Source organism: Vespula pensylvanica, chromosome 7 (genome assembly GCF_014466175.1).
Source record: "Vespula pensylvanica isolate Volc-1 chromosome 7, ASM1446617v1, whole genome shotgun sequence".
NCBI classification, from domain to species: domain Eukaryota; kingdom Metazoa; phylum Arthropoda; class Insecta; order Hymenoptera; family Vespidae; genus Vespula; species Vespula pensylvanica.
Genome location: NC_057691.1, coordinates 3,829,181 through 3,842,271, shown reverse-complemented (window position 1 = coordinate 3,842,271; position 13,091 = coordinate 3,829,181). Strand labels below are relative to the sequence as shown.

At 34.8% G+C, this 13,091-nt stretch overlaps 3 protein-coding genes across 4 annotated transcripts in view; 2 read left to right on the top strand and 1 right to left on the bottom strand.

The window, feature by feature from the left end:
• LOC122630381 (odorant receptor coreceptor) overlaps positions 1 to 13,091 on the top strand; it is a 36,246-nt gene that overhangs the window by 514 nt on the left and 22,641 nt on the right. The window lies entirely within an intron of this gene.
• LOC122630387 (zinc metalloproteinase nas-13-like) lies at positions 1,131 to 2,960 on the top strand. Its single transcript, XM_043814844.1, has 4 exons — positions 1,131 to 1,757; positions 1,877 to 2,182; positions 2,271 to 2,404; positions 2,657 to 2,960. The coding sequence occupies exons 1-4, from the start codon at positions 1,406 to 1,408 to the stop codon at positions 2,804 to 2,806; spliced, it is 942 nt and encodes a 313-aa protein (XP_043670779.1). The 5' UTR covers positions 1,131 to 1,405; the 3' UTR covers positions 2,807 to 2,960.
• LOC122630374 (glucose dehydrogenase [FAD, quinone]) lies at positions 3,087 to 13,080 on the bottom strand. Of its 2 annotated transcripts, XM_043814822.1 has the most exons (8): positions 12,746 to 13,080; positions 9,600 to 9,769; positions 8,032 to 8,275; positions 7,645 to 7,903; positions 7,105 to 7,365; positions 6,467 to 6,697; positions 4,102 to 4,429; positions 3,087 to 4,014 (listed from the first exon to the last, which is right to left on the bottom strand). In XM_043814822.1, exons 2-8 carry the CDS (start codon positions 9,767 to 9,769, stop codon positions 3,702 to 3,704), a joined length of 1,806 nt encoding a protein of 601 aa, XP_043670757.1. In that variant the 5' UTR covers positions 12,746 to 13,080; the 3' UTR covers positions 3,087 to 3,701. The 2 variants fall into 2 exon arrangements, with proteins under 2 accessions (XP_043670757.1, XP_043670756.1); XM_043814821.1 differs by lacking the exon at positions 12,746 to 13,080 and having other exon boundaries at positions 9,600 to 9,781.

The window sequence follows — 13,091 nt, the reverse complement described above, 5'->3', positions numbered from 1 at the left end:
CTATTGCGTTCAATTAGACACTCCAATTAGCGTTTATGGTGATGTTACGGAAGTTCTGACCTACATGTTAATGCAATAGAAAACGATAATAATTTTCGTGTACGAAGAGAAGATTATCGTCTATGAGAAATAGTAAAACAAGGGACCTATATAGGCTATAACGCATTACGAATATTAGATAGATTTTTTGAACCGGTTTTTTTTTTTTTTTTTTTTTTTTTGATAAGACGAATTACAATATAAATAGCTTGTTAAAGACGTCGTTACTTGTATATGTTTATCTTTTGTTTTATTCTTTTTATTTCTTCTTTATCATTATTATTACTTTTTTTTATTTTCATTAAAAAATGAAACGTTTTATACTTCTGGTGAAAGCTTATCGTAGGTTTATTGAATTTAGTATTATCCGAAGACGGAAGTTTTGCGAGATTTTTCAAGGATTCGGCTTGTAAAGTTTATTCTTGGAACTTCCAAGAATCACAATCGAGCAAGTCTCGAAGAAATAATCTTAATGACCTTGTAACGCGTCGGCAACGATACTTACGATTTGACAAGGCTCTTTCGAAGTATCGATGACAAATGTTTGTTCATTGATATTTGCATCTGAATGAATCGTTCTCGATAGGATGTTCATCCTTGCTTGATAGAACAAAAAGGACGTGCAAACATAGGATATTTCAATGAGCATACGATATTCAATACTATTCTATGTCCGAATTGTAAACCAATTGAATCGCTTGACTTTTACAACATTTTTATTCTCATACAGATGAGTTGTAAAAATTTTGTTGTTTCGCGTAATTCAGAGTTCGAATTATATTCGTAATATTTTTTCGATAATAATTAAATGTTATTACGCGTTATACATAGCTTTAATCCGTATATAATTATTCACCTTTACTTTCTTAAGTAATAATCTTGCGCAATGAGAACTGGCTACATGGTCGTAAAATAGTAGGAAAATAAAAAGAGAAAGAAATTTTTTCTCGATTAAAGAAATATTAGACATAAACGTAGAAATAAAGGAAAGGAAATAATCGAAGGTTGTCATAAAATATCCATTGCCGGTTGTGGAGTGATAAACTTAAGGTATATAGGCAACCCACGCTTCTTTGCACCCTCGTTTCTTGTCCATCGTTGTCCGAGGACATTCGGAGGTATTAAATCGACTATAAATCTTGACGTCCTGTCACCCAAAGTCCACGGTTATCAGCAACTGTCCCCGATTACTTCCGTACGGAAACGTTGGCCGATCCACAGGTGGGGCACAATTCGCTTTTTCCATGAGTATAAAGATAGGAATCATCGTCGGATTTTTGTCAGTCGATTTTTACATCTTGTCAGGTCCTAAACGTCCTAAACGTTATTTTCTGTTTTTTAGTAAAGTTTGTTAGACTAATACAGGATGAACGATCGATCATACTTAATCATCGTATTAGCGATGATCCTTTTAATAAGTTCGTCGTTTGCTTGGCCGTATAGACGTCGAGATGTCTTTGACAATGCGGTAGATAGTCCAGGTGGGCTGGTATCTTATTTGCAACATCTTGGGGAGGCACTATATGGTTTGCCAAGTAACGAGACGGGTTCTAAAGTAGCTAACTGGCACGAAGGAATGTCTGTTAATCCTGAAGAATTGGGTAATTACGTTGAAGGTGATATCCTTTTTCCACTTGGAACGGGTAGAAACGGCTTAAAGGCAGATGCTGCTAGATGGCCTAACGGTATCATCCCTTACATGATCAGTCCTTACTTTGGTAAGATTCAATTTGGTAACAATGTATAAGATTGTTTCTCTTTTATTTGAGAGAGCTAAGGTACTTGGTCTCAACTCGTTTCATGGATTACCTTCAGTATTCGTGTTCTTATTTCATAGACGAGAGACAACGTAAACTCATTCATGATGCTATGGAGGAATACCGCAAGTACACGTGCATCAAGTTCAAGCCGTATACCGGCGAGGAAAGTGATTACATTAGAATTACAGCAGGTACTACCGGCTGCTGGAGTAGTGTAGGTAGAATTGGTGGACGGCAAGACGTGAATCTTCAGGTACCGGGATGCGTGACCAAGATGGGTACCGTGATTCATGAACTGATGCACGCTGTTGGTTTTTTTCATGAACAGAGTAGATACGAGCGAGATGAATATGTTACTATAAAATGGAACAACATCATGAATGGTAAATGGAAATAAGAAAAGCTCTCGAATTCTCGATCTCTTGATCTCTGATTGTTAAATGGATCATTTATGTCTTTCCTGTCGATTAGGTCACGAAAGTAATTTCGAAAAGGCTTCGAGAGAAATCACCGATGCATTTGGTGTTGGCTATGATTATGGTAGCGTGATGCATTACTCTGCCTACGCGTTTTCCAAAAATGGAGAACCTACTATAGTACCAAAAGTGAGTAGGGTGTTTCGTTTAGATCATCGATCATCTTGCTTATTTCCATCTAACGTCTTATTCGTTACGATATCCTTCCTATACGGCTTCTTTCTCACTATTTGTTTAGTTCCATTGACATGTAATATATCTTACTGAATATATTGAATATGTGGCAACAAGAAATTTTCATTTAGCACGATCGTTCAAAATTTCATATCGATTCATGCTATTGGTGTTTGTCATTTGCACGCATTGACCTGTGTTTTCTAGGAACCAGGTGGTCTTTTGGGTCTTATCGGAGAAATCTTCCAGGGTAAAACAAAAGTTGAACTTGGACAGCGGGAGGGACTTAGTAAACGAGACATTCAAAAAATTCGCAAAATGTACCACTGCAACAAACGTAGACGTAGTCATAATTGATTCTTTTTTTCTTTAGTATCACGAATTGTATCATTTCTAATATGCACTCACGATCAATACGAGCATCTAGTCGTAAAATTAGATCATAGATCTCACATATATTTTTAAATTGGCACGTGTTTTAAACAAAAAAATATTATATTTACTTTCACCGTTTTTTTTTTGTATATATTGCGTACTTTACGCTATCAGTATTATATAATATTACGTATACGTTATTTAAGTAATAAGTAATAACGATGATAATAAGAATAATAAAAGAATGCACTTAAAACATGGCTCTTGTAATATTTTTCTTTTATTTTCTTTTATTTATATACTCGTTTTCTATTTGAAATTTGACCCTCTTGGATGAACGTAGCTACTTTAAGGAGAGTAAGAGGCTTGCTCAAGTTTATATCCCCGAAGGGGAAGTAAACTGGTCTCTTGGCAGTATACTAATCATACTTACTTACAAGATGTGCGAACTCATTTTATTAAGAGTTACTCGAGCGAACTACGTTTAAGTGGAATTAGTTAGTAATTTTTTTCTTTTTCTTTTTTTTAAATTTATATTCGCGTAAAGTAAATTAAGAGACTAGCGTAACTCGAGCATACTTTATAAAGAATGTTAAAAACATATCATTTCGTCCTATATATTTGCTGCATATTTATTTTGTAATTAACAAACGCGAATTCGCTTAGGCGAAATACGAGTATATTACTTAGAGTATTTTTTGATTTCGTAAAAAATTCGATCGACAAAAATTCGATCGATGTCAATATTCGTGTCACCGTCATTAATTAACAAATATCTTAAGAACAGGTTAAACTTTTCTTTCTATCTAAAATAACCATTCGTGATCTATCTTCAACTAACGTTCGTATCAAACTTATATTCAGAATTTGATAACACTCAACCGATCCACGTTCTTTTGATAAAGTCAGCTGCCCTTTCGCCTATCATAATGGCTGGAGCATTCGTATTGCCAGAAGTGACCTTCGGCATGATACTAGTGTCGGCTACTCTAACACCTCGTACACCTCGCACTCTTAATTGATTGTCTACGACAGCGAAGGGATCTTCTTCTGGACCCATTTTGCAGGAACCAGCCTGATGATTTTCAGGTGATGTATCGTGTTTCACAGCACATTCCCAATACGCGTCACATCCAAATTTCAAATGTTGACAATTTTTCACTGGCGTACGATCCAATTGGAAACCATATCTGTAAATGACGGACATAATAAGATCAAATGTAGCGTACTTAAAATGTTAGGTAATATGTAGGCAATCATGTTTTTAGAACACGTACCGCTTTAGGGCTTGCGTTTCTGATAGTCTAATCGAGAATTTAATGGCTTCGACTAATCCAGCTATGTCGTCCGGGTGGGACAAGTACTTTGGATAGATTAAAGGTTTCGATACGGGATCGTTGTTGCGTAAACGAAGATAGCCACGGCTCTTGGGATGCAAGTAAGTGGGGATAATGTAAATAGTACGATTTGTCCCTTTCTTCTCCCCAACCATGCCTGTTTCGGCACAGTCCGCCAGATAACCACCAAAAATAAGTTGAACGTCTGGATGATCTTCTCTCGAATTAGAATATTTCGTATTGACCATTGCCGTTACCTCCGATATACCTGTTTTTAATCGATATTAAGATCGTATTATGAATTAAATAGAGATAGAGCTAAAAGTGAAAAATTTTCTTCTAATCGTCTTGTTAATTCATTTTATTTTCTTCTTCTTCGTCGTTACTAAAAGTTGTCACGGAAATGCGAACTAGTAAGAAAAATCGGTGCTAACGAACTTTTCCCTCTAGGTATTTCTTTTTAACGATCGATTTGTCTTGAGGCTATATTACGTTCTGAATACCTCGAACACGCTCGAAGGCACGGTTGAACCATTTTGGTAAAAAAGTATATACGAGATATAAACAAGTACGAGTAAGTAAATAAAAGATTTAATTAGTTGCCAATAGTGGATTAATTTGTGTGGGATTTATTTTTTTTTTTTTTGCTAAGATCTCTAAATAGGTAACATGTGAATATTGTAATAAGCTTTTTCTTTCATTTTTTTTTCTTACATTCTTGCGTAAAAGCTATAACCGTAAAATGCGTGAATAAATGATGCGTTTCTTTCAATCTAATTAAGTATGGTAATTATAGGAGAATGTGAAAAACTGAAGTAGATTCGATCATTCCAATAATGAACTTTCTCGTGCATTGCATTCTTCCGCTACGTTTGTCATAGAGCGTGACCATATCGGAGATATACTTCAACGATTGCGTACATAAAAGTATTATAATGACTTAGGTTGAATGTTCTATGATGAGATTAATCTTCGTTGATTAATAGATATTTTCTGATATCATTTTTTACGATGCTTGAAAGACTTTTTTTTTTCTTTTGTTTCTTTTTATCACTATAGAACGTAATAATGTTCACGCTTACTAACATTGTAAAATATTTCTACTTGACACGACGTTGAATTTAGAATCTTTTAAGTGGATAGTAACTTGGTGAAAGCAATATATTATGTCATGGTCTTGATCTTATACACATTACATATGTCTGCACTTGAAACAATCGAAATATATATGTGCCAAGTTTATACTCGAAGCTTCAAGCCGACGAATTATATAACGCTCAAACATCGAACGCTCCTTACAAATTATTATTTTTTATAGAAAAGGAAGAACGTCGTTCATGATGAATGTAACGTCCTTGAGTTGTTAACATTTTTCAGATCGATCAAACATAAAAATAAGAGGAGTAATAGAAATCAAATAACTCTTAAGACGGATCGATTCCGTGGTAAAATCTAATTGCTTCGAACGACGTGTGATCGTTCTACCGTTATTCACGAAGTTCATTGAATCGAAACAGAACCTCATTTGTAATTTAAATCGAAAGGCAACGTTAGGATCGTTTTCTTTTTTCTCTCTCTTTTTTTTTTCTTTTTCATTTTTTTTGACTACAATCGTTTATACATATGTAGTTTGTTGCGAAATGATTGAAATATTGTTATTAGGAATATGCAATAAAGAATAATTTATTTTTAAATGGTGTCTCGTATAAATAAAAAAACTACGGTGGATTAATAGGATATTAATTGATCGATTTTTAAATAGCGGGCTTATGAAAAGAATATAAGAAATGTAACAATAGGAAAATTATTACGTCATTCTGGATCAACGAATTCAAAGAAGAAGAAGAAGAAGAGGATAATTGTGCAATAAACTTTCACTGGACGTACACGAAGCCGGAGCTGCATCGATCCCGCAAGATGTAACACGCGCGGCCGGATGTACAATCGCGACCAACGAATCGTTCTTTATACTGTACGTTTAACGTTTCTAAAAATATTTTTAATTTTCTTTTTTTCATTTATCTATTTTTTTTTCCATTTAAGTTTGACTACGTTTGACGAGTCATATAAAGTTCCAAAATTTGAATACGGTCCGAATAAATTGGGATTTTAAGTCATTCATCGATATGATCCATAGACTTCTTCTTTTTTTATCGAACGACTGAATTTACATTGAAATTTATACCGGTAAAAAAATGTTGATGTTCGTCGATTAGTAATAAATTCTAGATACAGTTATAATCATACTTTCTTTTTATGGAAATAATTAACTGCAGATTAGAGAAATAAATGTTAATTAATTTACCTGTGCCAGACATGAGTCCGTCTCTGAAGAGCAGATACTCCATAGCAGTAGCCCAATTAAGCGGAGTAGTGTCAGTGTCATTTATCGTGAAAGTCAATGCGTAGGCGACATGATTGTGCAAATTCTTGCCAACTCCGGGAAGATCATGAATTACGGGTACACCGACGGCATTCAGTTCATCTCGTGGCCCAATGCCACTGTTTAGAAGTATCTGAGGTGAGTTAACGGCACCTTCACAAGAATATTTCAAACGATCGGCTTATATAAATTTCAATGTAAACAGAAAAAGAAATTGTAAAAATATGATATAATGACGGATGACAATAATTATATGACTTAATTACGGGATATTAAATGTTCTTCTTTCCTTTCTTTTTTTTTTTTTTTTTTTAAACAAATAACTAAATATAAGGATATAATTATGCCATAACAATGTAGTTTTATATTTTACATCGGACTGTAATTTAAATCTTGAAGGACTTCTTGATTATAAGTTTTGCCGTTAAGTAATGTAATCATAGCGAGAAACACTTAATTAATGTCTTTCGAAAAATATAGGGTTGTTAACACGAGATCTCTTCAAAGACTTTCAACGTTCTCTCGTTCCATGATTGAAGATTAGTAAGAGAGATTGTTACCTCCGCTTACAACGACTTCCTTCGCGACTGATACTCGATTTAACTTTCCATCGTGAACGAATTCCACACCAACTGCCCTCTTATTATTGTCAAAGAGAATCTTTGTTGCTGTAGAGTTCAACATGATGTGAAGATTTGGACGATTCCTAGCGGGACGAAGAAAGGCTCGAGCCGTGGAAAGTCGAGAACCGTTTCTCGAGGTCGTTTGCGCTATGGCAAATCCGGTGTGTGTTCGTCCGTTCAAATCCACTGTGTCGTATCCTATCAAACAAAGTAGACCTTTGATATCTTTAATTTTGCCAAACGAAAAGGAAAGTGTTACTAAGTATCGATCATCTATCTGTATCTAATTTCTCCATTGGTTAAATTTTATCAATGTTCTTAAAGAAATAATCAAGAGAAATTGTTCTACATTTCAAACAATATCAATGGAAATATAAGATATTACTAAGAAAGTATCAATTCAGTAAAAATTGCTGCTTTCGTTATCTTTCTTATTGATTGTCAAGGATAATCGTTAATCTCGTTATCAATAATAACCAAGTTCTTTCCCAGCTTCGAGAAGGGCGTAGCTCAAAGGAGGATGATAATGGAATTGCGTAACCGTGAGTGGTCCTCCAACTCCGTGATAACCGATATCCATGTTGTACACTTGAAGATTATCCTCGCTTTTTATGAAATATGGTAGGACGTCCTGATAAGACCAGCCGACGTTACCCATTCTGGCCCAGTCGTCGTAGTCCTTTCTGGAGCCTCTCATGTAGGTCATTCCGTTCATAACGCTGGTACCTCCGAGAACCTTCGATCGTAAATAAATAGATACTAAAGTGATCAGACATATATATATATATATATATATATATATATATATATACATGTATACATATAAAGAAATGTATGTTTTTGGAAGGTCACAGGATTATTTACTTTTCCTCTTGGCCAGTAACATTTTCTATCGTCTTTATTCAAACATGCTTGATCCTCGCTCTCCGTCATATATTGCCAATCGATATCGCTTCCAAGAAAATTGAAGAAGAATGATGGAATTTGTGTACCAGTTGGCTCGTCTAAACCAGCCTCTAACAATAATACAGAAAATCTTGGTTCCTCTGATAATCTCGCTGCCACTGCTGCTCCAGCACTACCTCCTCCTATCACCACAAAGTCGTATCTAAAAACGAAACATATATTCTCGTACAAATGCTTCTTGTACTTTATTACCTCGTCTACCGCAGGATCTCTCATGTAATCGGTTAGGATCTTATTTCTTCATGAAACGTGAACACGAAATTGGATTGAACGAAGGATTGGATTTGTTCCAGCTGGGCGAAAGGTGATTTTCCCATGACTTTGCTAGCTGATCATCTCGAGTGGTCACGGAATGTTACGATCGAGTGCAATAACACGTACACGCCCATGTGTAATCGCATATCTACAGTCAATGACATACTTTCTTATTCATTTGTATAACGTGAACGTAAGGGGTGATGGCAATCATGAACTTAGAACTCATATTGCATAAACAGCAAGTCAATGATTATTTTTTCTGGCACAGAGTAATACGATATAATCGGTTATACCAAAGCAATATTCACTTTAAGAATTCGTTAGAAAAAGTGAAAACGCGTACTACAAATTCGTTAGATCAAGGTCAACTATCTACTATACGTTTCAAGTATACCGTCGATGATAGACGCTTGCATATTTCCACTTTCCTTTTTCACGTTCATATTTACAAAGAATCTTACGAAGAGCTGATACCATATTCTGTATTACATTACTCGTTCGATGCACCGTCTCGACGTGATGTAAGAAGAGATTCACTCATCTAAACAATACCCTGAAGCACATCTTAAGAGTACACAAACGAAAGAATTTCATGGCTGCGTGTGCATGGGTGCTTACTTCCGAGAGACCGAGAAAAAAGGAAAAGAAAGAAAGGGAGACAAAGAAGGAAATAGGGAGAAAAGGAGAGATAGAGAAAAAGATAGAGAGATAGAGACAGGCAGAGACAGAACAGAGACAGAGAGGGAGAGGAGAGAGAGAGAGAGAGAGAGAGAGAGAGAGAGAGAGAGAAAGAGAGAGAGGTTGTTGTCTCGTTAAAAGAAGAAAATTTCCACAGCTAGTATTACGTGAACAGTGCCAGGTGACAATTAACTTCATCTTCGTTGTGAGATCGCAGAAGCGTCCTTCGTTTTTCTTTCTCGAGATTTTTCGAAAGAATGAGATATGGTGGGAGCTCCTTGGTGATGATGATCGAAGAATGATTTGCAAGTGTCTTTTTTATATCTATCTATGTAAGTACATAGTATATTTTGAAGAAAAATGAGATAGTTAAGTTGTGTACATGATAGCCTTCTTTTAACGAGTTATTTCGTTATCGGCTGACCATCAAAGAAAACGATGAATTCTTAGATGAGTAATGTTCTTTCGTTTGTCCTTGACTCATATCCTAGCTAGTAATTGCGTTTAACGGACCAGAGCAATCGGCTTACCTCATATTTACGTTTTTCGGAGGTATAGGTCTATTACAGGGATCTTCAAGGTCGCACTGACTTCGAAGGAACACTTCAAGGAGACCCATGAAAAGCATAAACGATGGTCCACCACAAGTGGAGGCCAATGTTGGCCCAGTGGCTGTGGTCAAAGGGCAATTACAGCTCATCTGTAATATCATTATAATTATTGTTAAATTATTCGTTGATCGATACTTTTTTTGGTATTGTTTAGATAAGAAATTAATGATCAGCACATAGAGATAGGAAGAATCTGGAGTGATAATAATTGATTGCACTCGCAAGGGAAGCGTCATTTAATCACCAATTAGATACCAGGTAGTTCGTAATCAATGCTCCCAGGTATTCCTAATTGTAATTGCAATCGATTAAATCCCATTCATCTATTCTCTTAAGGGTGATAAAGTACAGTGATGTTCTCCAAGTTTAAACTTGTTTAATATTTATAGAGAGAAAGTAGTTGCTCTCTTGAGCTATTCTCTTTTATCTAATTCATTCAAAATGGACTCGGAAATTAGATATATCTTTTGTCCATATTTAGCAATAGTCTCGTTTGTCTCATACTGTTTGAGTGTGTCTCATACTTATTCAGTTAACTCGTTGACTTCTTAGATACTTCTCACGTAAGAAACATATTTTTTTTTAACCTTAATTCATAATAAGTCAAATTTAGCACATAATTATCGTGTTCGTAATAAAACTGAATATATATATATATATATATATATATATATATATATATATATATAAGTGGAGTATGAAACAAAAGTAAAGTGAGAGCGTATTTTACACGTGCCTTTTCTATGTGCACGTAACGACTGCGCATAATAGCCAGGTAAACAAAAAAAAAAAGAATACAGAGAACTGCAAAGGTGTAAACCCATTCAAAGAGACTTTATCACGTGAATCTTTATGTACTTACTTGTATACGGAAACGCGTACCACTACTCTTTTCTTAACACTTACAAACAAGGAAAAAGTTTCGTCAGGGTTGCGTTGGGACCAGATTACCTCTCGTTTAGAAACTTTCCTCTTTCATCGGCTGAATTCATTGATTCGTATCAAAAATAAAGGATCTAACGAAATTTCTTCTCCCTTATTTTTTTTTTCTTTTTTTTTTTTATGGTTTTGTTTTTCGACGATCTCGCGAAATCAGAACAAGATCCCCGTAACGGGAAGCTTTCTCGTGCGGTGAAGAATTGAAGGGGAAACTCTGATCCTGTATTCTCTTCGTTGTGTAACATTTTTACAAGCCGAGTTTCCTCTTCCTACAATTCTCATTGTCAGGTACTCTGATACATCCTGGGCCTTCGTACTCTGTTTCGTCGGTTTAATTGAATTTTATCGGAAACGAATCGATACGTTCTAATTTTCTGTATTGTTTCTATCTATTTAGAGATTAAAACTGTGTGAAAGAACTTTTTCTTTCAAAACAACATTTTCTCTTAATTGTTTACCATCACGGTCGACAATTTACATGGTGCAAGGCTTCGACGTAATACGTATATGTCTCTTTGCATACAAGACCGTTACGTTCACTGACCGAGAACTGCATCGAGTCTTTTACCGTCGATTACGAAAGTCATGCATTTTTGCAGCTTCTTTTAAGTACATACATATATTTTCCGTTCTAGTATATTTTCTGTATTATTTTCTTTTGCTTTGGTTACCTTCCTACCTTCCTTTTTTTTCTTCTTTACATTGAATATTGAGATAATTACTAAGTATGTGTCTCGTTGTACACGCTACGTGAAAATAACGAAACGTATATAATGATATCAATTTGACGTCCTCGAGCTTGGTTTCAAAGTCGATATCTAACAATTAGGATATTATTATACTTTTAGTATAATGTCAATGTACTTTTAGTATAATCAAATAAGCGTGTTACATGAAGTGGAACAAAAAAATGAAGCTTGATTTACCAGATCGACCATCAAGTTCATTATAATATGATATTTTAATGTTCTGCATATTTTATACTATGTAGAAGTTTTCAATGATCCAATGTAAGAATGTATCTTGCGTCTCATTAATATATAATCGTATAAATTGTATCCTTACGTTTTATGGACTTGAAAAAAAGACCAATTTTCTTTTCCGGATGATTAATATATATATATATACACACATACTTTATCTATGTGTATATATATATAGATAATGCGAGGTTTCTCATTGTGGAGAATATTAATGACAAATGTACGCGTACGGTTATGGGTAACAATAAATCGGTATGGTGTTTCACACTTTCTTTGATGAATATTATAGTTGTTAAGATTTATATGGACATAAAAAATGATGAAATACCTTAGTGAGGCATAGCAAAGAGATAACTAGTTTTTCTCTGAAAAAAACTATTTTCGTTGTAGTAACAGCAAGTGTATGTACAACAATATATGTATATATATATATATATATATATATATATATATGTTGTATATACATACTTATGTATATGTCAGAGATTGAGAAATTACTTACTTCGGTTACAGCAAGTTTTCTACGATCTAACATAAGAACGCATCTTGTGTCTCGTTAATGTACGATCATATAGCTTCTATCCATTGGTTTTATGGATTAGAAAATAGATAAAAGAGAAGGCACATTTTTTTACAGACAATTAATTCATTTTAATATATTCTGATTAATATCTAATCGAACTAATTTATTCTGTGCCATTGTTTATATAAGTTTTTATTACAACACGAAGAACGAAAACGTAGTTTTCTACGAGGAGAACGTAAAAAGATGAGAATATTTCAAGGGAAAGGTGTGCTGACCCTGTTATTTAATGTCAAGATATGCAATGGAATTGAGTATTAATTAGTACGATTAGATACACCTGCTGCTTGATATTGACTCGTTTACCTCCTTTGGTCCAATTAACGCTGCAGGTTATCGATGTCATTAAAAGTTGTTTTTGTAAACATTGAAATATCTATTTCAATTTGCAATTAAACGTCAAACCAGTGAACAGGATCCTGGATAGCAGCTTTGAATACTATGTTTTATTTTTTATAAATACATATATATGTATATATGTACATGTATATGTATATGATATATTTTGAATGAACAGACAATAGAGCGAAAGATAAATGTATAAAAAAGGATAGGCTCACCTTTAAGCCGTTTTAGACTTGTTTCGTATCGGCTATCTAAAGGCCGATATTTCACACACACACACCTAAGACCTTTGATTTGGAACGATGTATGTACCCTTTCAGTGACACTATCGGATTGAACAAAATCGTGGCTTACGGTGGCACGATCAAGAACCGACTAGACCGGTACCATTCCCATCGCGCTTGTAATATTCGACAACTTCCACCTCCTTTCGGCCTTCCCTTCTGCTTCCAATCCATGGAAGCGTTTCCAGAGACTGCGAATGGAAGGTATGGCAGTTCTATCCTTTACAAACTCGTTACGTGGACGGAATTTCATTTGTTGCGTTGTAGTTTTACAAGT

What these genes read in the sequence shown, in the direction of transcription:
- LOC122630387 (XM_043814844.1), top strand. Translation starts at nt 1,406, where the DNA reads ATGAACGATCGATCATACTTAATCATCGTATTAGCGATGATCCTTTTA. An exon ending in CATGATCAGTCCTTACTTTG is followed by an intron (nt 1,758 to 1,876) that starts GTAAGATTCAAT and finishes CTTATTTCATAG; the next exon opens with ACGAGAGACAACGTAAACTC. An exon ending in ATGGAACAACATCATGAATG is followed by an intron (nt 2,183 to 2,270) that starts GTAAATGGAAAT and finishes CCTGTCGATTAG; the next exon opens with GTCACGAAAGTAATTTCGAA.
- LOC122630374 (XM_043814821.1), bottom strand. Translation starts at nt 9,781, where the DNA reads ATGATATTACAGATGAGCTGTAATTGCCCTTTGACCACAGCCACTGGG. An exon ending in GGAAGTCGTTGTAAGCGGAG is followed by an intron (nt 6,698 to 7,104) that starts GTAACAATCTCT and finishes ATTCTTGTGAAG; the next exon opens with GTGCCGTTAACTCACCTCAG. An exon ending in CGGACTCATGTCTGGCACAG is followed by an intron (nt 4,430 to 6,466) that starts GTAAATTAATTA and finishes GATTAAAAACAG; the next exon opens with GTATATCGGAGGTAACGGCA.